Source organism: Rosa rugosa, chromosome 4, assembly GCF_958449725.1.
Source record: "Rosa rugosa chromosome 4, drRosRugo1.1, whole genome shotgun sequence".
Lineage (NCBI taxonomy): Eukaryota > Viridiplantae > Streptophyta > Magnoliopsida > Rosales > Rosaceae > Rosa > Rosa rugosa.
The window spans coordinates 9,005,457-9,030,292 of record NC_084823.1 but is presented as its reverse complement, the minus strand read 5'-3'; the positions used below and the strand labels follow the sequence as shown (position 1 = coordinate 9,030,292).

The following is a 24,836-nucleotide window of genomic DNA, read 5'->3' as shown; positions in this document are numbered from 1 at the left end:
AATATATTTTGTTCTCGTATTGGCAACTATCTATAAGCTACTTTTTATTATGTACAAGTGTCGTATTTTTAAAACAACTCACTTAACTTTGAAACCCTAAAGACGAAACCCTAAAAGCCGGTTCTATCCAACTGCATGTTCGTGCTCGTCCTGTGGCGCCCCTAGAGTCTGGGCTAGAATCTGGGCCGCGCTGATGTCTTGCAGGCTACTGCCGGATGGGTTCTCGATTTCTATTGTTCAACGGGGCTCATTGAGTGATTGCCAGTGCTCAGGGTAACCGACGGCTCTAGCATCATTGTTGGGGACTGCATCTCTGAGCGGCGGTCGTGCTGACCAAGACTAGCCGGCCTTGGTGGTAGCGGCTTGGATCAGTGGTAGCATGGATTTCACATCGACAACGGTGAGGATTGTGGGCCATTGGATCGAGGTCCTGTTTGATTTGTGGTGGCGTGGTGCGCGACGTTGGCGGCACGAGCCAGGCGGAGCGGGTCAAGTGAAGTTGATGAGGTTGGTGCAAACGACATGGCGTGTGGGAGATGTGGGCCTGGACCGTGCCAAGCTTGATGGGTTCTAACTGGCACTCTTCCTTTGTGGCTCTTGGGCTTAATAACTTAGGCTAGCTTCTTGCCTTGGTCCTCTAATGTTTTAGCTTGTCTTTTACAATAAATTCCTCTTAGGAAACTAATGCACTTTTTAGTGCACTCTATGTACCTCTAGCGCCTCTGGAGTAGTACCAAATGAGGGTCTCCGCTACCTCTACGTATTTGAATGTATAATGAGTAGGACATTTGTATGTACCACTTGTGGGTACTACCACTATCTTTTTGTTTGTCTATGGCCTTAAATGACAGTGGAATGGTATGTAACTGCCTATTCTGACTTGTGATGAATATAAATGTTCCCTGATTCAAAAAAAAAAAAAAAAAAGTGTTGTATTTTAAATAAAGTTCTCGAAAGTTTTCAAGGGTTGTGTTTTATTTTGTTCCATGAACTAGCTATTCAATAATAATGTATTTGTGTTCTCTAACCAGGTATTCCTTTTTTTTTTTTTTTTTGAAACAAAGGTTCATTGCATTAGATGACCAGCCAAAAAGCCAGAGTCTAAACATACACTTGAAGACAGAAAAATGGCGGGATAACAACCACGCTCCTATCTAAGTAATGTAAACTCATTACAAGTCAATTTTGAGCCCGCTTTGTAAGCGAACCCATAAACAAAGAACAACTCCGTGTCTTCTAGGGCAAAATCAGTGACTAGCATCCCCATTAGCCAGGCGCGCAATTGCGGTACCAACAGAGAGCCACTTCCTAGCAAACAAATAGGAGCAATTCCTTATCCATAAGCCGCTTGAAAAAAAGCCAATCTTATTCCAGATAGTTACCAACTCCAGTAGCAGTCATGATCCGAAAATGATTGGTCATGGACCATATGCCGGCCCAAATGCCCAAGAATGTCCACCTCTTAGGCTAGGCCACTCCCATCCCTAGGTGATCAGTGAGGGTGACAAGACACCCTCCCTACTGGCCCAAAACATAGAGCCCATTAGCTCAAGTTTGAGCCCAAACCTAAAGGCCCAAGCCCAAACCCAAGCCAAGAGAGCAGAAGCCCTACATGTCCTCTGCCATGCCATCGCCGCCTGTTGGAGCTGTCAAGGTTATTAAAATATGTTTTGTGTTATTGCTTTATGTCAATATTCCCTTAAATAGGGTAGTGCGGTGGGTTTGAACTTTTTCATTCCATGTGCTGTTTGCTTTTCCTTGTTTCATGCTCCATGTTTCTAGAGTGCTGTTTGCTTTTCAGTTTTCTATGTAAGGCTGTTTGCTTTTCAGTTTTCTTTGTAAGGCTTTATAAGCCATACCTTATGGTTTCCTTGAACAGAGTGAGAGTGCAGTACGTTGTCTGCATTTAGTATATTGAGTTTCAACAAATTTGGTATCAGAGCCCTTCACGGGGCCTGATTGAGAGTTTCAAAGCTAAGAAACCGCAGTTTTCTTAGAGATAGAGAGTGAGTGAAACATGGCAACTGAGAGCAACTTTGTGCAACCTGCCATACCAAGATTTGATGGGCATTATGACCACTGGTCTATGCTCATGGAGAACTTTCTGAGATCGAAAGAGTACTGGAGTTTAGTGGAGAATGGGATACCTGCTACAGCAGAAGGAGCTGAACTTACAGAGGGCCAACGCAAGCAAATTGAAGATGCAAAGCTGAAAGACTTGAAGGTGAAAAATTATTTATTTCAAGCCATTGACAGAACAATTATGGAGACAATTCTCAACAAAGAAACAGCAAAGCACATATGGGATTCAATGAGGCAGAAGTACCAGGGCTCTACAAAGGTGAAACGTGCTCAATTGCAAGCACTTCGAAGGGAGTTCGAGGTGCTTCAAATGAAAGAAGGAGAAATAGTCGATGAATACTTTGCTCGTACCCTCACAATTGCAAATAAGATGAAGGCTCACGGTGAAAATATGACAGAGCTGGTTATTGTTGAGAAGATCCTGAGATCGATGACTGCCAAGTTTGATTATGTGGTGTGCTCCATTGAAGAATCCAATAATCTATCTACAATGACCATCGATGAACTGCAAAGCAGCCTTCTTGTACACGAGCAGAGAATGCGAAGCCATGGAGGAGAGGAACAAGCATTGAAAGTCACATATGAAGACAGAACTGGTGGAAGAGGAAGAGGAAGAGGAGGCTTTAGAGGAAGAGGAAGAGGAAGGGGCAGACAACAGTTTAATAAGGCATTGGTTGAATGTTACAAATGTCACAAATTAGGGCACTTTCAGCATGAGTGCCCTGAATGGGAGAAAGGTGCAAACTATGCAGAGCACGATGAGAATGAGGAGATGTTACTTATGGCATACGTTGAGCTCAACAATTCTAAGATGGAGGAGGTTTGGTTTCTTGATTCCGGCTGCAGCAACCACATGAGTGGCAACAAGCAATGGTTCACTGATCTAAATGAGCAATTTCGACAATCTGTAAAACTAGGCAACAACTCCAAAATGGCAGTCATGGGGAAGGGTAATGTAAGACTACAAGCCAATGGAGTCACACAAGTATTCACAGATGTGTACTACATCCCGGAGCTGAAGAATAACTTGCTTAGCATTGGACAATTGCAAGAAAAGGGAGTTACAATTCTAATCCAAAATGGAATGTGCCAGATTTATCATCCAAGAAAAGGTTTGATCATGCAAACTAAGATGTCAGCTAACAGGATGTTCGTAATACGTGCAAACATGTTGCCTCAAGCCTCAGCTTGCTTCCAAACAGTGTCTGAAGACAACACTCACTTGTGGCATTGTCGATATGGCCATCTAAGCTTCAAAGGGCTAAGAACTCTTCAATACAGAAAGATGGTGAAGGGTTTACCAGACTTCAAGATGCCATCCAAGCTATGCAAAGATTGTATGGTAGGGAAGCAGCACAGGGAATCAATTCCAAGGAAGAGCATGTGGAGAGCCTCACACAGACTTCAGCTCATACACTCAGATATATGCGGACCTATCAAGCCATTGTCAAATAGCAGAAAAAGGTACCTAATCAGTTTTATAGATGATTATAGTCGAAAAACCTGGGTATATTTCTTGTATGAGAAGTCCCAAGCTTTTACAACATTCAAGAGTTTTAAGTGCCTCGTTGAGAAGGAAACAGGAGATTATATTCAATGTTTACGAACTGATAGAGGAGGAGAGTTCACCTCTCAAGAGTTTAACACTTTCTGTAGCACACATGGCATTAGTAGGCAATTGACTGCAGCCTACACCCCTCAACAAAACGGGGTAGCCGAGAGGAAAAATCGAACCATTATGAATATGGTTCGGAGCATGTTGTCGGAGAAACAAGTTCCAAAAGTATTCTGGCCCGAAGCAGTAAATTGGTCAATCCACATTCTCAACAGGAGCCCTACCTTGGCAGTGAAGGATATGACCCCTGAAGAGGCATGGAGTGGGATCAAACCAGCTGTTCACTATTTCAAGGTTTTTGGTTGCATTGTACATGTTCACATTCCAGAGGCTAAGAGAAAGAAGCTGGATGATAAGAGCTACAAGTGTGTGTTGTTGGGTGTGAGCAAAGAATCAAAAGCTTACAGGCTTTATGATCCTATATCTGAACGTATTGTGGTAAGTAGAGATGTGGTTTTCGAAGAGGATGAAAGTTGGAATTGGGGAAGGACTGCTGAAGAGGTGAGGCTTGATGTGTTAGATTGGAGTGATGGTGAAGAAGAAGAATATGAGTCTGCTCAAAGTGAAGAAGAAAATGAGTCTGCTCAAAGTGAAGAGGAAAATGTGAATAATGATGATGCAGAAGAAGAAGAAATTCTAGAAGAAGGGAGGACAAGAATGCAACCTGTGTGGATGCAAGATTATGTGAGCGGAGAAGGGTTATCTGAAGAGGAAGAAACAAACAACGTTGTCATGTTTACTTCTGTCACTGATCCAACCACATTTGAAGAAGCTTTCAAGAGTGCTAAGTGGAAGGCTGCAATGGATCAAGAGATTGAGGCAATTGAAAGGAATCATACTTGGGAGTTAACAATCTTGCCGGCTGGAGCAAAAACAATTGGGGTGAAGTGGATCTTTAAGACTAAGTTGAATGAAAATGGTGAAGTTGATAAATGTAAGGCCAGACTTGTGGCAAAAGGGTATGCACAACAATATGGGATTGACTACACTGAAGTTTTTGCACCAGTGGCTAGATGGGACACCATTAGAATGGTAATTGCTCTTGCTGCTCAAAAAGATTGGAAGGTATATCAACTAGATGTCAAGAGTGCGTTTTTACATGGAGAGCTTACTGAGGCAGTATTCATTGATCAACCGCAAGGCTATGTGAAGGAAGGAGATGAATTAAAGGTATACAAGCTAAATAAAGCCCTGTACGGACTCAAGCAGGCTCCACGTGCATGGTACAGTCGTATTGAAGCATATTTCATCAAAGAAGGGTTTGAAAGATGTCCTCATGAGCACACTCTATTTGTGAAGTCGAGTGAAGGAGGTAAAATTCTCATTGTTAGTTTATATGTTGATGATCTTATATTTACTGGCAATGATGAATATATGTTTGAGGAATTCAAGAAGTCGATGAAGGACGAATTTGATATGTCTGATCTTGGAATGATGCGTTATTTTCTTGGTGTTGAAGTTGTTCAAAATGAAGCTGGTATTTATATCTGCCAAAAGAAATATGCAAGTGAGATTTTGGAAAGGTTCGGAATGGAGAAAGCCAACTCAGTGCGGAATCCAATTGTTCCTGGGTTCAAATTAATGAAGGATGAAGGGGGTGTGAAGGTAGATGCCACCATGTACAAGCAAATAGTGGGGAGTCTCATGTACTTGACCGCAACTAGGCCTGACCTCATGTATGTGGTAAGCTTAATTAGTAGGTTTATGTCAAGTCCAACTGAGTTACATATGCAAGCTGCTAAGAGGGTGCTCAGGTATCTTAAAGGCACTATCAATTTGGGAGTTCTATATAGAAGGAATGGTGAAGAGAAGCTTGAGGCATTCACTGATAGTGATTATGCAGGTGATGTGGATGATCGAAAAAGTACATCAGGGTATATTTTCATGTTTAGTGATGGAGCAGTCTCATGGTCTTCCAAAAAGCAACCTGTGGTTACTTTATCTACCACCGAAGCAGAGTTCATTGCTGCTGCTTACTGTGCTTGTCAAGGAGTGTGGATGCGCAGAATTTTTGAAAGGCTTGGTCATGCACAAAGAGGGTGTACTACAGTGTATTGCGACAATAGCTCAACCATAAAACTTTCGAAGAACCCAGTAATGCATGGGAGAAGTAAACACATTGATGTACGTTTTCACTTTCTTCGACAGCTTACCAAGGATGGAACTGTGGAGCTGGTTTATTGCAACACACAAGATCAAATTGCAGATGCTATGACTAAACCACTGAAGCTAGAGGTGTTCGAAAAAATTCGAGACTTGCTTGGAATGTGTCTGGTGCCAGGTATAAACTGATGCGATGCAATGAACATCAGTTTAAGGGAGGATTTGTTGGAGCTGTCAAGGTTATTAAAATATGTTTTGTGTTATTGCTTTATGTCAATATTCCCTTAAATAGGGTAGTGCGGTGGGTTTGAACTTTTTCATTCCATGTGCTGTTTGCTTTTCCTTGTTTCATGCTCCATGTTTCTAGAGTGCTGTTTGCTTTTCAGTTTTCTATGTAAGGCTGTTTGCTTTTCAGTTTTCTTTGTAAGGCTTTATAAGCCATACCTTATGGTTTCCTTGAACAGAGTGAGAGTGCAGTACGTTGTCTGCATTTAGTATATTGAGTTTCAACACCGCCGCCGGCCAGCTTTCCGGCGGGCGACCCTTCCAACCGGCCATCAGATCGTCAAAGCCTCCTGGCAGCCAAACACCGCACCGGCCAAATCCCACCTGCAGACCAGACCCTCAACCCCCTGCAAAGTCACCCGAACAAGGCCGAAATACTGAGCCGGAGCGAAACGACAACCTGGTAATCTACCCCGGATTCCCCAAGGCAGCCTCCCTCTGCCTCCCTGGAGCCTGGACAGCCGCCTATGCGATCCGACACCGCAAATCCCGCCGCCGAGAACTGCTCCAAACAAATCAGATCCAAGCGGAGGTCAAAGATACCACCGATTGAATCAACTTCCGCTCAATCAGAACTCGTTCCCCCTCCAGACTCACCGGTCCCTTGTGTTGCCACGACCCACGACGAGAAACCTCGTCGCTGCTTGATCAGACAGCAACCGGAAAAGACTTCCGCCGCCGCCCTCTGCTAAACCCTAGGGTTTCTCGCTCTCGAGTCTAAAAAACTTTCCGCTCTAACCAGGTATTCCTTTTGATTTTATTAATAAAACAAAACACAAAAATATAACATAGCTTTTTTCATATAACCTATCTTTCCGTAGCCTAACTAACCACATATTTGTGTTGGTGGAATTGATAGTCACATAACCAAGTATTTGTGTCGTCATTCTTTCCCATTGACGATCACTATTTGTACCAGCAGTGCTGTGCTCGCGAAAAGTCGAGTTTGTCAACTACATTATCACGTCGGCTCCCTACATAATTACAAGTACTCTTGTGAAAGACAAATAAATCGACATCACAAGATGATGCGGATTTCACATTTTCAACTTGCTTATTTCCTATTTATCTTAGAGTTCTTTTATTAACACATCTCGTTTTTCTGTTTACAAACCTCCATTTCTCTAGTTTTTTTTTTTTTTTTAAATTATATTTCCATAACAGCCTTCACAACAATTGTAAAGAAAGAAAATGAACAAAAGTTCTCGCTATCTAGGTTGACATGAAGCAAAGGGATGTGGAAATCACTTAGACGAAGGGGTAGGGCGGTGAAGCAGCTCGATGGGGAAGGCACCGTATGGTCAACGCCAGCTAAGACTTGTGTTTTTTGTGGGAGCAGTTCAATCAAGAAAGCTAGCTACCAAGAATTTTGTCTTTGAACTTCACAAGGAGCTGATAATGATCATTCATACATTCATTCTTTCATTTTAGTTTCATTCCCCTCTCTCTATCTTGTTTTCTTCTATCTGTTATACATACAGAAAGAGAGAGGGGGGGGGGGGGGGGGGGGGGGGGGGGAGAGACAGACAGAGACAGAGCAACTGTTATTGCCTGAGGAGATGCAGCAACTAGAGATGAGCTGCTATAGAAATAAGGTAGCGATGTAGGGGAGAGGATGATCGAGGAGGTGCCCAATTAGCAGGGGAAAACAAGATCTTTGAGGTAAAAGTACCAAAAAAAAAAAAGTCGGCATGTGTATCTAACACATAGCAATGTGCAAATAAAATTTTTCTTTATCTTATTGTTTGGTGTATGTTTTTATTTTATTGTAATTTGTTTTATTCTCGTATTGGCAACTATCTATAAGCTTCTATGTACATGTGTTGGATTTCTATATAATTTTCGGAAGTTTTCGAGGGTTGTGTTTTATTTTGTTTAGTGAACTTGCTTTCCAATAATAATGTATTTGTGTTCTCTAACTAGGTGTTCCTTTTTCATTTTATTAATAAAACAAACAAACAATTAATATAACTAAAGAATTAAGTGAAGGCGAAGCTAAATACATTATATAACTTTAACCAAATAAAATGACATAGCTCTTCGCCTAGCCTAACTAACCACAGACTTGTGTTGGTGGAATTGATTGCCACATAACCAAGTATTTGTGTCGTCATTCTTTCCCATCGACAATCATTATTTGTACCAGTGGTACTGTGCTCGCAAAAAGTCAAGTTTGTCAATTACATTATCAGATCGGCTCCCTACATTATCACATCAACTACATTAATAATAGTCTTGTGTATTTTAGTACATGAATGATTATAAATACACTCTTATTTGTACATTTGATGCTTTAATATATTGGAGTAATTCAAGTTGGTGATGGACATTCTATTTTATTATGGTCTTCTAATTACGTTATGCCGTTTCCTTTGTTTTTAATCATTTTAGAAGACCGGACTAGCTTACAGAATATATATCAATTTCCAATGACTCGTGCACATCTGTTCCTCCCTCATAAAACCCTAGCGGTGCCGAACAGAGGTGCTGAGCTTTATAACGGCGGTTGTAGTCCACGCACGGAGCTTAGAGCTCGACTCATGGAGATGGAGACTTGAGGTTCTTGGATTTCTGCAATTTGCAGTATCGGAGAAGATGAGCTACTGGGGTAGCTTTGGTTGAAATCGGTTATGGTAAGGATATTATGCAGTTTCTGTTTTAGATTACAAAAATTGGTTGAGGGTTGTTTATTGATGGTATATTGTCTGCTAGGGATTTGAATGATTGGTGATGTTGGAATTGCAGCCACGACGGAATTAAACTCTTAATCGGAAAAGAAGATTAGTAAGGGCCAGGTTTGGTGATCTTGTAATTGTTATGGTTTAGTTGAACAAATTATGATGGTGATTTGAGCATGATGTTGAATGGTTGGAAAATGGATTAAACGAAGGTTAATTTAAGATGACATTTTGGGTCAAATGCTTACACAGTTTGGTAATTGAGATTGAATTAGTTTTCAGAAGTAAATTAGTGACACAAGCATTGTATCTGCTGCATTTTTTATTGTATTATGAGCATGTAAAGTTCGTAAAGTGATGAGTTTATACCAATGTCGAAATATCATATAAGGAAGTGGTAGAATTCAAATAAAAAGTAAATAAATAAGTGACTTCAAAATCTGATAAAGGACCAAAACCTTCTTTTGATAAAGTCAAAGAGGAATGCGCCAAGCCAGGCCATGTGCCTCCTCTGTACGCTCCCCGACCACATGCTCGAGACCTGCACACTGTTGTAGGGGTGAGCTTTCGTCCTCGCATGCCCAGTAAGGGTCGACCCAACCATGCTAGGTGTTGGCTATCTAGTTGATTTTTCAACCCTTGGCTCCGACTTCGATTGGATCCCTCAGATCCTTTGCTGCAAATCTGCTCTAGATAGAGACTGCTTCGTTTGGAGCGTGTTTACCCTCTTGGGATGAGAACGGTGGGACAACCTCGACCCACTCTTAGTGGTCTCCCGACGGTTTAATTTGGCAGCGGACGACCTTGGAGGGTGGAATCAATCTGCCTCTTCTTGTTCCTAGACCAGATGGTGGTTGGAAGAGGTTGGTGGCGGTGCTTGGTCTCAGAGCGTTGGGTGGTGGTAGCTCTATGTTGGCGAACTTTTATAGCGATCGATGCGCTAGGCACCGATTTGGTTCTCTGGTGCTTTTCGAACCTGACAGGTCAGTGTATCCGGTGAAGTTGGAGACGTCGGTGCTATTGAAGGAGTCGATGAATCCTTTGTGGCTTGGGTGCATGGCTGTTGGTGCTAAGGAGATCTCACCCGAGTGCAGCGGTGCAGTCGAGGTTGACCGAGGTTTCAGGCGGAGAGTAACAGCACTGCAGACCTGGCAACCCCAATCAGTTTATGGTTTTGGGCTATGTCACGAGACTATGTTGTAGCTAGGGTTTGCATTTTGGACTTGGGCCCTTCCTTGAGCTTTGGGCCTGATTCTTGGATTGCTAAAGCTATTGATAGTGTATTTGAATTTCTTTATTCTTGTATGATTGCGAGCTCCAACCCTTCTAAAGGGCAGGATTTCGTAGTTGTTTAGTTGTTTAGTTAGATTTTAAGTCTATGCTAGTAGAAGCTTCTCTAGAAGCGTCTGTAGAAGTATATGGCTCTCTTGTACCACAATGGTGTGCTTGGCATAGTAGGGTTAGATAAAATAGTTGCCTACAAGGCGAGTTGATTTTGTTAACATAGACTACTCGGAGCTTACATTGTCTATTTATAGTAGTCTGTTTTGTACTATTCTTTGACCATGATCAAGGGTCATATTAATTTATGAACTCTTCACCTAAAAAAAAAAAATGGAGTAATTCAATTGATAAGTTGCATTTAGATTTCTTTTTTGAATTGATTAGTATTGTTATTTAGGCTAGGTAACAAATTGGAGTATTGATTCTACACAATTCTAGGAAATGGATTACATAATGATCAAGTAGCTATTCACACAACAAACTTCTTAATATATACAATAGTTGTTAAAAAGTTATGTTGTCTAGTTTTTGCTTACACAACAAAATGAATATAATTCTATTGTCCTATACTAAATCATACAACGACAAAGATAATAATATGTCATATAAGTGGGACAACACTAATAAGAAACATTAAACAAAGGCTATGCTTGTCATTCTGCACATGCACATGCACATGCACATGCCATGAATTGGGACAACGCTTATAAGAAATTTTGTCGACCATATGATCATACAACGATGATTCACCATTATGGAATACCATATTCATCAAACAACGCCGAGATATACGACGCTACGATGGTAATGATGAACATGCGACAACGATTTTCCACCATCTTCTGAAGCATTTTGTGTAGTACTACATAGCTTTGGGATATGAAGAAGCAATCGTTTTGCATCCTAAGTAGCTTTTAGGATATGAAAGGAGCAATCATATCCAGTGAATGCACTTGTATTCATTTGATCCCTAGGGTTTCTATATTTTGTTCCTCGACCTTGTACCTTCTCCTTCTTTTATGGAGATTCTAGTGCTCGGTTGTATCTTTTATTTAAACCACTTCTGAGTACTTAGGTTTTGTTAGAATAAGAGTGCGTGGACTTCCTAAAATGTAAGTGTACTCAGGGTATGCGGGATTCTATTTTTTAGAATAGGATGTTTGTATGTCCTAAGAGCAAGTTCACCCGTTAGGTCACCAGGTCACCCACTATTCACTACTTTTTAGTGTTAATTTCACCCTCTGGGTCACGAGCACAGTGTATTTCGTGTCCTGGGTCGCCCTGTACAGTGTTCTGGGTCACCATGGTGACCTGCACAGTGTATTTCGTGCCCTGGGTCACGGGCACAGTGTATTTCGTGACACAGAGAATGAAAATATACACTAAAAAGCAGTGAATAGTAGGTGACATGGTGACTCAACGGGTGAACTTGCTCTAAATGATGGCTCTTTCTGACAGCCCCATTGGGGTGTGTCTTTTTTTGTACTACTTGCTGAATTATAAAATCTGGCTGAACTCTTTAATTAAAAAATAAAGATTTTGTTGTGATAGAAAGATAAAATATTGGCCAGAGGGGGATCCTATATTCAATTGTAAATCCAATAAACAATTTATTCATTTTCGAGTTTCTCTAGTTTTATTTTATTTTTATTTTTTTGTTCTGTGCTTCATACAAAAAGTAGGGCTACTGAGTCTGTACTTGTATCGAGTGCATTTTAAGTATTGACTCTTTCTGACCGGCTCCTTAAGGACATGTCATTATTGTACTGCTTGCTGAACTGTATAATGGATAACTTATTCGACTAAAAAAAAATGAAGGAGCAATCATTCTGTCTTAAGCAACTTGCTTCTAATGGGAAATTATAACATGGTCCCGAAGTCTGAGTTGATGTTATTGGCCCATATGACCTATAATTATTTTTGATTGGTCTATTAATATAATTTTTTTTTTCACGCCCCGTATGGTCCCCACCAAATTCGAATGATATCATTAACTTGAACCACAACATAACAATGTCACGTGATACTCCGGAACCACATAATAATTCCTCATCCACTTCTCCTCTACTTTGTTCTTTACATCCATTTCCTTCTTCTATAGCTTGATCTCCACCTCCACAGGCACTAATCTTCCGTGGTACCCTTTCTTCCACAAGCATATTCAGGTTTTTGGGTTCCTTCCGTTTGTGGGTTGAAGAGACCTGAAATCTGGCACCTTTCGATACTTCCCTCATATTCAATGTGAATATTAGGTGTAGAAGGGACTGGACAGGATTTTGGATTCCCCTACAAGGGAAGCGACAAACTTGGAGCTTTGAGAAGATTGAACTGAAGGAAATGAAATAAAGGAACCCATAAAGGTCTAGAACAAAATAGATTGCCAGACTATGCTGCCAAACAATAAAAGACGTGATTACTCAAAGGCTGATATTGAGGCATCAACGCTTGTGAATTGCTTGAAACTTCAGAATCTTGATGGAAATGGAATCCACTATATTGTGGTTAGACTACAATGTTCCTGAGGGACTGTTATCACTGTTTTACAGAGTTTGTGACTCTTGCAAGGTGCCAAGGTCTTACGCACCATCCTTGGTTTCCTTGATGTTGTCTGACTGTCTCTGGTGCTCGAGCACCAGGGCATTTCCTCAAAACACAGGTCATTCGGCAGAGTTACCAATAAAGCCATCTAACTATGTTGGTACCCGGGTCTCAGTACCATTAGGACTCAATTTAGAGTCCTATAGAAGTATAGATACCTGAATCACATCCTCAATTTAAATAATCATGATGAAAAGCTTGCATCAAACCAGAATCTTCTTGGAAGATATTGAATACTTGCTCATTTACAAACACAAGATTGGTACTTTGGATTTAGTCAGATAGCCAAATGTTACTTAACAAACGTTGGTTTATTAGGGCCTTTCCAATTCCAGTAAGCAACAAAATCCTAGAATCTACGTTATGTTTCGGAACTATATTTATCATATATCAGCATATATATGGGGGCTCAGGCAGAGGTAAATCTCCAGCAAAAAAATTTTGAATTCAAAACCATAATGGATGAAGGAAATGCTTAGCTGCCTTTAGTGTAATTTCATAGTCATGTCTGTAAGATTCAAAAAAGAAGATGCATTTTGAATGATTGATAATTTAATACCAAGAGATTGTCATGTCGTCAAGCAGAAATTTGCAAAACATATATGTAGGTATATATTTTAAAGGTCCTCATTAGTCTCTCTCTCTCTCTCTCTCTCTCTCTCTATGTATACATGTATGTAGGTGTCAAATAAGAGAGGAAGAAAATTAATGAATGTTACCTTGTATGGACTGAATATAAAAGGAGACAGAAGCAGAACACTATACTCGTCCCTCTCATTTTTAAGTAAAGCAAAAAAACACGATCAGTAGAAAATTTCACGTCAAATACTGGAGTATTATTCCTTTGACAAAAATGAGTAAAGCAACAACTAAATGAAGCAATGCAACCCTTAAAATAATTGCATAAATAACAAGGATAAAGTCGTTAATTAGTTTCCATGGAATAAAAATTACATACTGCAGGAGAATCCATAACGACAGGAACTGTTATACTGCAATCCAAGTTTCAATCTTTTTAACTGTAAGTCTAGCATAAGTGCATAACTACAACTTCACATAGGTAAACAAAGGAGAAGCATTTTGTCATGATATTAAAGATAATTCCATGTGGTAAAATATTCAAAAAACTGAATGCAGAATAAAAGATAATGATCTTAAAGGAATTCGCACTACAAAATACTTTGATGTCATCATTCAGAATCAGAGAGAACAGCACCAAATCCCACATTGTAAATCATTCCTACATGGATTTTCTACTTCCATGTCAGCATTCAAACTATTCCAATGTCACATGAACAATGATAGAAAACAGCACCAGTTACCTATTGAAACTAAATCCTACATGACTTCCTACACTCAAAAGCTTCCCCATATTTGTAACACCCTAATCTTAAAGCTGCAGGCACAACATTGATGAAGCAAACCCATTAGCCCTTCAACTTGGAAAGGACAATGCTTATGACCCTTCTTATAAGAGGAGTTGGCCTTCCCTTGAGTAAGGGATTTGTGCCAAACGCAAAGGCAATGATGGAGGTTCTGAAGGGAAGGCCAACGCCTTTGCGTTTGGCACAAATCCCTTACTCATCATTACCTCCACCAAGTCTTTGGCCTCCTCCTCAGCTGCCTTGTCCTCCTGCTTCGCAAATCCCTCTATCACCGCAGTGTAGGTAGCAGGATTGGGCCTTATCCCCCTGTCCATCATATCAAGAATGCACTTCTTGGCATCTCCACAGAAATTGGGGTCAACGGTGAGTCCCTTGATTAAAACAGTGTAAGTGTAGGAGTTTGGAGCAACCCCTGCAGCTAACATGCCCCGGTATGCCTCCAGAGCACCCTTGGTCTTGCCAAACTTGAGGTAGGCTTGAATAACGCTGGTGTGATTTGTGACCATGGGATATACACCCGTCTCACAAATGCACTTACATAGCTCGTTGGCCTCGTCTACATAGCCATCATCTATCAAAGCACCAAACATCTCCAATGACTCTTTCTTGGCAAGGCCGCCGGCTGTACGCCACTTGCGGAAGACTTTTTGCATCTTCTTGTCAGTGGTCTTGTTGACAAGATCATCATACAACTTCATCGCATTCATTGCTTCAGTGAGGTGGCCTTCTTCAAAGTGATGAACTTTGGACCCAGGGGTAAACCCCTTTGCTTGTATCTGCTCAAGGAACTCCCTGGCCTTCTCCACCGACTCCCGACAGGCAATGGCGTTGAACACAGTCATGTAGGAGGCAGAATGTGGCTTCATCCCCTTATCTAACATTTCCAAAAAATACTTCTTGGCATACCCAACGAAATTAACATCAGAAGATGAGTCTGTTGCAAGTGAGGTGATGAGTATAGTGTAAGTGCAGGAAGTGGGGGCGACACCGGTGGCTATCATCTGCTGGTAGACCTTGAGGGCAGCGTTGGTCTTGCCGGCACAGGCGTAGGCCCGAATGACAATAGTGAAGACGGCAACATCAGGCAGCACGGCAGAGTCAGAGCAAGGCTTAAAGAGCTCTTTGGCTTCCTCAGCGAGGGTGTTATTTGCCAATATATTGAAGAGTTGAATGGCATACTTGTTAAGGGAGTCGTAGTCCCGAATTTCTTTCAAGACCTTGTCCTCACAGTCTTTGGTGGCCTCCTCGAAAACCTTCATTACATGGTTCTTGAGGTCATCGGCACAAGAATTGGGGAAACTAGTGTCCTCCATTGATTTGATTATTCACTGTAGCTTAGTTGTAGCAGAGACAATAAAATTAGAAACAACAAAGGTCAGAGCTTTAGGAAATTAGGGTAAGAGACCCAAATTAGTCAGGTCTAAGCGAAGTGGAAATTAGGGTTTTCTATTCTAAATTAAACTAAACATTATGCCATCACCGGAGTGTAAAGATCAGAAATTTACAGAAAACCGAGTGCAGAAAGGAGAGGAAAAATCAGTGAAATGAAGTTAGGTTTTCAGGTACCTATTAGAAACAAATTTAAGTTAAACAGTAGCTACTGTGCGAGATTTAGATCAGTAAAATGTGCTAGGGTTCCCAACAAGAAGACGATGATGATATCGGAAGAAAGCTCACTCACCTTTCTCTGACGATCTGTGGCGGTGGCTCTGCTTTGTGCTTGAGGAGAGGAATAGTGCCGAGAAATGGGTATTCAAATTTCGAAAGTCGAAAAATAAGAAATATCTACCCGCCTATTATATATATCCGTTAAATTAAGACCCTTTTTTTTTTTTTTTGTTGGTCTAGAAGGTTCGAAGTTTCCACCTATGTTTTTTGTGAGCATTTGTAGCCCAAGTTAAAACATTCATCTAACTTTTCAAGCTCTAACCAACTTAAGGTCAATAATTTCTTTTGTGTTCTTTTGTTAAGAAATTTTTAGGTATAGCAAACGCACCAGCCACGTGGTACGCCCAACCAACACGTCTCTCTTTTGTTTTAGTATTGTATAATCATAGGGGCGAGAAAAAGTCGGAGAAACTTAGTGATGCTTACGATTTCCTTGGAAAGAGGAAACACCGAATGGAACCCTAAAACTGAGCGCACAATCTTCATATGATGCATGTGTGTATCTTCGTATGACAAATGTGTGTATTCTCCAAGTTAATGAAACTAAATTACGGATATTTGTTAGCACTTTACGCTCAAAAAACAAGCAATTTCACGTAATTGCGATTCAGAGAAACATAGACAACAACGTTGTTGGAAAATTGTGCTTCTACCCTTTTATTTTTATTTTTTTCAATTAGAAAATACACGAATCAAAGAGGTCATAAACACAAACATAAACCCTTAGGTTACATGATGCAGGATGGAGCGGCTAAGCTCTAATGCAACTTATCATCGGATAGAGATTGCTAGAATCCGGCAGTCTTGTAGAGGAGATGTAAGCAGGGGAACAGCCACCTGAGCTTCATTGTACCCCCGTTTGCCCTTTTTGGTTTCAATGGTAACGAATAACTGGGATAACTAGATTCCTTTGTAAATTACAGGATTAACAAAATGTGATACTAAACCATAAGCAACTAGTCTTGTCAAAACGGCAACAAAATGATAGTGGTGATATAGAAGAAAGTAGCGGTAGCACAAGTACTCATGTACACAAGTCATGTCCTAAACCAAATGTCAGATTACAAGGAAACTAAAACAGTAAAGATTGAAACAGAACATTCTGGATTCTAAGATGGAAACGGTAGCTTTCAAAATACTAGATGCCCTGTGAAATGCCAGAGGAAAGCTTGCCTTGGTCTCCATACGAATTATCAACACTACTGCCTGAGACACCATATCATGTAAAACTTCATTACTTCAGCATAGACCAGCCATCGTACAACCACTGTTAGCTTCACATCATGTACAGTGCTTAGCTTTAACAAATAAAAAGTGTAGGAGAGTACCATCAAGGAATGATGATGCTGCCCAGCAACAACCGGAAAATCACTTATGCTGCACAATTTGTGAAAGTCACATATGAGAATGCAGCATTGAGCCAACCTGAGCTCCAAAGATAGTTCCAAAAGTGTGAATGTGTCCCAGAGCTTTGGATTTCCAATAGTACCAGCAGCATTATCATGAACTCTACAATAAATCAACCCAATAACCATCCCCTGCAGTGTAAAAGCCAAGTAGCCATATCAAGCCTGTCACAGAAAACCAACGGGGTTGATGTTTATCTTGAACTTTCCCCGCATCCCAGTTACCTAATGAAAAGAATAATGACCTCACTGTACAATCCAATGCTTGGGAATGCAAAATTGGGAAGGGACTACATGTTAAAATTGTGAGGATTAACCAGCTAATTGTCCTCATAAACGACTAAACACTAGAATATTTCCAATACGACACAACATCGCCTACTGAGTTGTAGAATTGTTTTACCCCATAAAATAGATAAATTAAGAGTTTGAGCTGACTTTAGGACTCACTTTTTCCAATGAATGCTTTTGGTTTCAGAATTCTCCTAACCAATTATCCACCAGAAACAAGCAAGAAAATCATAAATTTCCTTGCAGATATCAAGAGGAAGTTGGAAATCACTCAAGACAGAAGATGGAAAATTCAATAGCTTCAGCAACTGCTCTAATAAAAAATTCGGTCCAGGCTTGGGATTTTAACTGGTAAGTTACACTCTATTATAGTATAAAGGCCTAAATAGCACTCAGAGACTTCAAGTCTAGAATCTCCACCTGCACATCATGCCTTGTAAAATTAGTTTCGATTGCTGAAATAATCTAGTTTAACCTCTATTTATTTTATTTTTTATTAAGGGTTTTAGCTATATTTTTCAACTAAACATTTCTTTCTTTTTCTGTAATATATTTAATCCCCTTTATCCAAGGATACCAGAAAAAATAAGTTATGCCCAGAAAATGTATATGGGGTAAGAATGCAAATGGCTGTATGGGGTAAATTGGGATATCTGAAGCCTTTAAAGATGGTTATGTACTAAACTCATACTCATAGAGGAGACAGAGTCATGATTAGGGGTGTGGTGCATCTTATAAAATAACTGGATTGCAGAATCAATAAAACACAGAGTGACAACAAGGGAATGATAGATTCATATAGAATACTCATCAATATTAGACTGGAAAAAAGAAGAAAAAAACAATCAAAAGCATTTGACATTGTAATACAAAAACTAATAGCATATATCAAAAAGATAAACCACATTCATCAATCATATACCTCAATTTCTAGCCTAGTCCCAGGTGCAACCATGCATGATTTCAAAATAAGTACAAACCTGAGGAACTCATACCTCAGCCAAATATGATGAATTTGTTTCCAAAGTTACAGGCAAAATTCAAAATTAAAAAGGTCAGAAGAAATTACCAACCATCTGCATAATCCTTGGGCTCTTCAGGTGTTATGTTCCTTAAAATCATAGCTGCTGATTAAGAATAGGGTCTTCGGGAGCTTTTGGGGATAGATATTCAGAAACACCTGAAACGTAACCCTTCACCCAAGAAGTGCTGCGTGTCAACCATCCTGCTTCTTCTTGTTCTTGTACTTGAAGCATGCTCTTCTTTTCTTCTTCCGCCAGTATCTCTAACCACCTATTGCTCATAAAGACCTTGATGGCTTTAACACCTTGTTGAGCTACATCAGGAGGCGGAACCACAAGAGGGTTTCCATCCAGGTTAAGTTTAACCAGATTTTCAAGGCGGCCAAATGTATCTGGAAGAGCATGAACCTGATTGTTGCTGAGATCAAGTTCCTTGAGATTGGTTAGATCACCAAAAGTATCCGGGAGCTCAGTGAGATCAGTAAAATTACTGGCAAGGTTGAGACTTTGAAGACTAGTCAATCGGCCAAAAGCTAGTGGAAGACCACGTAGCTCATTGAAGTGAGCATCCAAAGACAGCAAAGACCTCAACTCACAAATAGAGGTAGGAAAGGTACGGATTTTGTTCAATTGCACCGAAAGCTTCTGCAGATTAACCAACTCATAACCAATGTTGGTTGGCAAGTACGTGAGCTGGTTGAAACTCACATCCAACTCCACCAATGACCTAAAATATTCCAAAATAGAAAACAACTAGTCATTCTATTGATCCATTCCATTTATTTTACTCATCTAGTCGAGACATTTTTCATTTAGAACTCAGTACCGTATTGTAATAATTCTGAAACATACTAAAATACAAGCTTCAGAATTGTGTGATTTACCTGCAGTGGCAGATAGAGTCAGGAAGGGCAGTTAGCTTGTTGCCGGAGACAGTGAGGAGCTTCAAATTTTGCAGCAGCCCAATCGTCTCGGGCAGTGACTCCAAGAGATTGGTAGACAAATTCAGCATTTCTAGCTTCTCTAATCCGGCTATTGTATCAGGAATGGCCTGTTTCACAATCAAAATTTTCAATCTCTGATCATAATAATAACTAAATCAACCAAATAAGCATCCACCACAAAATGAAATCAAACCAAACCTGCAGCTCGTTGTTGGAAAGATCAAGCTGAAGCAATCCACTGATCCGGCCAAACTCCTCGGGCAAGAAACGCAAGCCTCGATCCGAGAGGTCGACCCGGTCCGGCCCTGTCCCGGACGACGCCTGCTGCAGAATCTGGACGACCTCCTCATCGACTTGGTCGCTGACGCCATCGACCTTCTCCTCCTCCTCCTCCTCCACCACTCCGGCCTCCGCCGACCGGTAAATCTTGACGAGCCTCTCCTCGGCGTCCTTGAGAAGCTTCTCGTAGGCGACGTGCAACTCCTCCAGCTGGAGGATCGCCATGCACTCTTGCTCTTCTCTCCCCGCCGATTCACGCTGCTCCGTCTCCGCCACGTCAGCACGGCCGGCATCGATGGCGGCGAGCTTAGCCTTGGCGGAGTCAACGGTCTCGTGATCGGGTCGGTCGCCGAGCGCGGTGAGGACGGATCGGGCCTGAGCCACGTCGGCCACGGCGCGTCTCATCGCGGCGATGACTTTCGGGTCGGAGAGGTGGGGCATCCGGTCAGCGATCTCGCTTTGAGCAGCGGCTGGATCGCCGATGTGGATGGACATGAGGTCGGAGACGACGGGGGGGGTGGTTGGCTTGGATCCCAAGGAGGGAAGCCGGTCCAGGACGTAGGAGAGCATCGGGAAGCGGTTCGGATCCATCGGGACGGGGGGTTTGTTTTGATGGGATTCGTTTGAGAAATTGAGAAAGAATGAAACTATTGAGGGAAAGAATCCCGTGTAATTAGGAATGAAATAATTGCAATATCCTAGATTAGGATTGTAGTCATTTGGTATCCTAGATTGATAGTCTGAGTTGTATTACCATACTGATTCCCTAGAATTGTGGATCGAGTATCAGCAAAGTGTGTATAAGTTGTAGGCAACTGTATTGAAGAAAAAATCAATAAAGAATAGTTTTTCTTCACCACATCGTTTTCTTTATGGTATCAGAGCGTCGTGGAGGTGGTGGTGAGGTATTGAAATGTGAAGCTTCTGTACGGTGTGGGAATGAGGATGGGTTGTGAAGAGTTTTGTCTGGTGATGTAACAAGGGCGTGATCTGGTGGAGACGATGGGACCATGCGATTCATGTCAGCGGAAGAGGAGGATGGGTGAGAAGGAATAGGTGAGAAATGAGTGGGGAGAGTGGCAGATTCACATGGTGATGGGGGCCCGTGTGACGCAGAGGGTGGAGGTGAGAGATTGGAAGGAAGAGTGTCAGATTCACATGGGGAGAAATTTAAGGGATTAGATGGGGTATGTGAGGGACCCGTAGAAGGGAAAGTCTCAGAATGTGGTGGAGAGAGATTTGAGGGATTAGGTAGGAGATTTGTGGGAATAATGTCAGAGTCAAAAGGTGATGAGGGACCCGAAGAAGGAAAAATTAGGCCTGGGCACGGTTCGGTACGGGTCGGTTTGAGGCCCAACCCGCATTGAAACCGGATTAAACGGTTTTCCCTTTGTTCACACCGCAACCGTTTTTTTTGTGGAAGGACCGATATTTTCGGTTGCACCGAAATCCGGTTCGGTGCGGGCCGGTTTCGGTGTGGGCCGGTTTTACTATTTATCCTCAAAATCAGGCCTAATTTTGCGGGCTGAATTTTTTTTTTTTTTTTTTTCAGATCAGGCCCAAACTAGCTGCAATGATTTCCTCATTTCCAAACACAAGCTTCTCCCTATTTCGACACAGTTGGAACTTAATTAACTATTACAAACCAACAAGTCAACAACAAATTAAGTTTCATCAGCAAAGATCCAGCAAATTAAACTAACAACAAAGTTCAACCAAAGTTCCGTAGTTCTAGACTTCCAACAAATGAAACCAACAACAAAGTAAAATAAAGAAAAAAACAAGCAAGTTCAAATATGCAACTCTTCAAGTTCAGAACCTCTTCAATGCTTGCTTGCTTCCACAACGAGACCAATCAGTCCTCATCATCAGATGCTTGAGTAACCCCTGATTAATGATCATAACACAAAAAAAATAGAAAAATGCAGATTAAAATATATAGTTAAGTATGGAATTTAAAGTCTAAAATAAAAACTGAAACATAGAGCTAAGTATGGAGCAGATTGAATCTTACCACTCTCCATCTTCTCCAACTCATCGTACAGTTCTAGTTCATCCTTACTAGGCTCCTTGTAAGCATTAAAGCCTGCAGCCTTTAACCAGTCACTCATGCAGACCAAAGCTTCAACCATTCTTGGAGTGAGGGATGACCTAAAAGGGTCAACTACCCTTTTGCCGAGGCTAAATGCAGATTCACTAGCAACTGTTGATGCAGGGACAGCGAAGACATCTTTGGCAACTTGGGAAAGTATGGGGTACCTCGGAGCATTCTCCTTCCACCAGCAAAGAACATCAAACTTGTCATTGCATAGATCTTCTAAAGCTTCCAGCAAGTACTTGTCAACCTCGTTTTTTATCTCGACTACAACTTTTTCTTGCCTCAGCAACTTAAATTGACGCAGATTCTGCGCATGGCTGTCCTCATCACCGGGACCAGCACTTGAAGCCTCTATCCTTGGCTGAGTAGCATGATATGAAGCCTCTGCAGCCGCTGGATCTTCTTTTCCATAATGAGTGTACAGCTGCATGAGGATGCTCTTCACTTCTTCAATCATGACTTCAATTAGTGCCTTGTCCGATTGCAAGTTTGGAAAAAAATACTCAAGATACAGGAACTTGTATCTTGGATCTAAGAGAACAGCAATCAACAAAATCTTATTGAGGTCTTCAACCTGCCCCCAGTACTTCCAGAATTTTTTTTTCATCGACGTCCCAATACTCACCATGAGTGGATCAGCACAGTTTATGCACTTATCCACCTCTTGGATAATAGTACACATCCACAACAATGGTTCATTTGCAGTCACCGACTTAACAGCACTGAATTTCAACGTAGCATCATAAAAAATTTTCAGAAATTTAACTAGCCTAGCTGCTTTCTCCCAATCAGCACCCCTTGGAGGCCCCTCTCTTTTTTTCCCACTTACTCTCTCTTGAAAATACCCCTCAAACTGCTGATCTTCATCCTCTAACCTCTCAAAAGCCTTCTTGTACTTAACTGCAACATCTAACATGAAATAGGTGGAGTTCCACCTTGTGCATACATCCAAAGGGACGATTCCTCCCTGGTGTTCCACCTTCTCTTGTAGTGCACACTTCCTAAACTTATCAAGCCTTGCCGGGGATGATCTAATATATTTCACACAGTTCCTAATCCCCTCAATTGACTGACCTAGCTCCTCCATTCCATCCCTCACAATGAGGTTTAGAATGTGGCAGCAGCAACGCAAATGTAAGAAACTACCCCCCAACAACAATTCATGCCAATTTCCTATTTTCTCTCTCATATAATCAAGGGCAACTTCATTCGGAGAGGCATTATCAACAACAATGCAGAAAACCTTCTCAATACCCCACTTAATCAAACAAGTCTCGACTAATTTCCCTATGGTCTTGCCCTTATGATTGGGAATCACACAGAAATTTAAAATTCTCTTATGCAATTTCCAATTTAAATCTATAAAATGGGCTGTTAAGACCATGTAGTTGATATTTTGGATCGAAGTCCAAGTGTCGGTTGTTAGTGACACCCTCTGGTCACTATTAGACAGAAACCCCTTAATCCTCTCCCTCTCAGCTAGATAAAGTTTCCAAATATCTCTAGCTAGTGTCCTCCGAGAAGGGCACTTAAATAGGGGCTGTGTGACTTTCATAAAATCAATGAAGCCCTGACCCTCAACGAAACTAAATGCAAGTTCATCCCTCATTACCATTTTTGCACAAGCTAACCTAGAGACTTTGTCATCAAAACCCAGAGCAACAAGATTCCCACCCTTTTCCGCAGATTCAAAAGTGAGGTACCTTTGTTTTTTGTTGGGGACAAACAGAGGACACTTCTTGCACTGGAACAGCATGTGGTTCCTCATTGAAGTGGTCCCATTTGATCTAGAGTCGCACGCATATGTTTGGGGACAGTACTTGCATTTAGATCGAGCTGGTAGCATCAACGTCCCATCCGGATTCTTCACCCTCTCAAAGTGCTCCCAGGCCTTTGACTTGTTCTTCCTACCACTAAACCTGTTCAAATCACCAAGTCACCAACAAAGACAATCAGCATATTTCATTATAAACATCCATTTATTTCACAAATATTTCCTGCTCTTTCCATTATAAAACATAAAACATAAAATACCAAATAGTTCACAGAATCAAATAGATCGAGTACGAAGCAAATAGATCCTATTTTCGAACACATGAAAATAAAAGCAGACGAAAGACTGAAAGAGAATCGAACAAATACCTGTTTGCTCCTTCAGGCTCTTCTACAGATGGTGGAAGGGGTGGATGGGGTTGATTAACCGTCTGATTAGGAGGAGTGGGTGTCGGAGTGGTTCCAATGCTCGAATCACCAGTCGGAGGAGTTCCTGCAAACATGGGAGTGTCCGATGTCCCTTCCATAATCTGCAAACATAATCCCAAATTGAATCAGTCCTAAACCCCAATTTCAGTGAAAACCCAGCTCATTTTCGAATCAAAAAACAAATACTACCTCAGGCTTTTAGGAGTTTTAGCCTTTGAGCCTCCTAGGAAGGGCCGACGGGGTCGTTTTCTGGGTTTGACCGTTTGAGGACGAGATCGATTTTCACGAGAGAAGAGAGAATTCAGAAAGTGAGAAATGGGAGAAAACGGCGGAGTGAAAGAGGAGGAAATGACTCAAATGAGGGACTGAGGTCGAGTTTAGGGTTAGATTTTAAGATTTGGTGTGGTCGAGTTTACATAGACTCGGATTTCACCCAATGAGAGTTTAACACCTAATTAATAATTAAAAAAATTAACATTTAAAATTAAAACCGGTGCGGTTCGGTGTATGTCGGTCGGTTTAGGGATGCAGACCGCTTCCGACCCGGTTGTTCACGGTTCGGTGGCCTAACCCCGTTTTCTTTCCTTTTTCTCAATCGGTCCGGGAACCGAACCGGTTTTGTCGGTTCGAACGGTTCGAAAACCGGTTATCCGGTCTGAAATGCCCACCCCTAGGAAAAATTGGTGAGATTGGGGAAGGATTATTATGGATAGGATTGGAAAGAGAAAATCGTGGAGAATTGTTTTGAAAAGGAAAGTCATCTTCAAAGAAAATCACGTCTCTTGATACAAGAATTTTCTTACTGATCAAGTTGTAAACTTTGTACCCCTTTTGCCCATGTGGGTATCCGATGAATATACACTCAGTGGATCTAGGATCAAACTTGGAAGGACGAA

At 41.3% G+C, this 24,836-nt stretch overlaps 2 protein-coding genes and 1 long non-coding RNA gene across 9 annotated transcripts; 1 reads left to right on the top strand and 2 right to left on the bottom strand.

The window, feature by feature from the left end:
* Positions 1-8,524: 8,524 nt before the first annotated feature.
* LOC133746081 (uncharacterized) lies at positions 8,525-10,180 on the top strand. Its single transcript, XR_009863934.1, has 2 exons — positions 8,525-8,718; positions 8,798-10,180. It is a non-coding gene; the product is annotated as an uncharacterized LOC133746081 (long non-coding RNA).
* Positions 10,181-13,814: 3,634 nt separating this feature from the next.
* LOC133706483 (pentatricopeptide repeat-containing protein At1g06710, mitochondrial-like) lies at positions 13,815-15,789 on the bottom strand. The gene is made up of 2 exons (XM_062132021.1): positions 15,712-15,789; positions 13,815-15,358 (listed from the first exon to the last, which is right to left on the bottom strand). Exon 2 carries the CDS (start codon positions 15,341-15,343, stop codon positions 14,114-14,116), a length of 1,230 nt encoding a protein of 409 aa, XP_061988005.1. The 5' UTR covers positions 15,344-15,358; positions 15,712-15,789; the 3' UTR covers positions 13,815-14,113.
* Positions 15,790-16,660: 871 nt separating this feature from the next.
* Positions 16,661-20,721, bottom strand: LOC133742435 (plant intracellular Ras-group-related LRR protein 9-like). Of its 7 annotated transcripts, XR_009862584.1 has the most exons (5): positions 19,560-20,720; positions 19,302-19,468; positions 18,469-19,144; positions 17,027-17,269; positions 16,661-16,904 (listed from the first exon to the last, which is right to left on the bottom strand). XR_009862584.1 is itself a non-coding variant. In XM_062170089.1 (4 exons), exons 1-3 carry the CDS (start codon positions 20,229-20,231, stop codon positions 18,514-18,516), a joined length of 1,470 nt encoding a protein of 489 aa, XP_062026073.1. In that variant the 5' UTR covers positions 20,232-20,721; the 3' UTR covers positions 16,661-17,329; positions 18,465-18,513. The 7 variants fall into 7 exon arrangements, 6 of the variants coding, with proteins under 6 accessions (XP_062026073.1, XP_062026070.1, XP_062026068.1 ...); XM_062170089.1 differs by having other exon boundaries at positions 16,661-17,329; positions 18,465-19,144; positions 19,560-20,721; XM_062170086.1 differs by having other exon boundaries at positions 16,661-17,269; positions 18,465-19,144; positions 19,560-20,721.
* Between the last annotated feature and the right edge of the window lie 4,115 nt (positions 20,722-24,836).

Excerpts from the sequence above, each read along its gene's own strand:
- LOC133742435 (XM_062170089.1), bottom strand. The coding sequence starts at position 20,231 with ATGGATCCGAACCGCTTCCCGATGCTCTCCTACGTCCTGGACCGGCTT. Across the intron at positions 19,469-19,559 it reads TTTCCAACAACGAGCTGCAG|GCCATTCCTGATACAATAGC; the intron begins GTTTGGTTTGAT and ends ATTGTGAAACAG. Across the intron at positions 19,145-19,301 it reads GACTCTATCTGCCACTGCAG|GTCATTGGTGGAGTTGGATG; the intron begins GTAAATCACACA and ends GGAATATTTTAG.
- LOC133706483 (XM_062132021.1), bottom strand. The coding sequence starts at position 15,343 with ATGGAGGACACTAGTTTCCCCAATTCTTGTGCCGATGACCTCAAGAAC.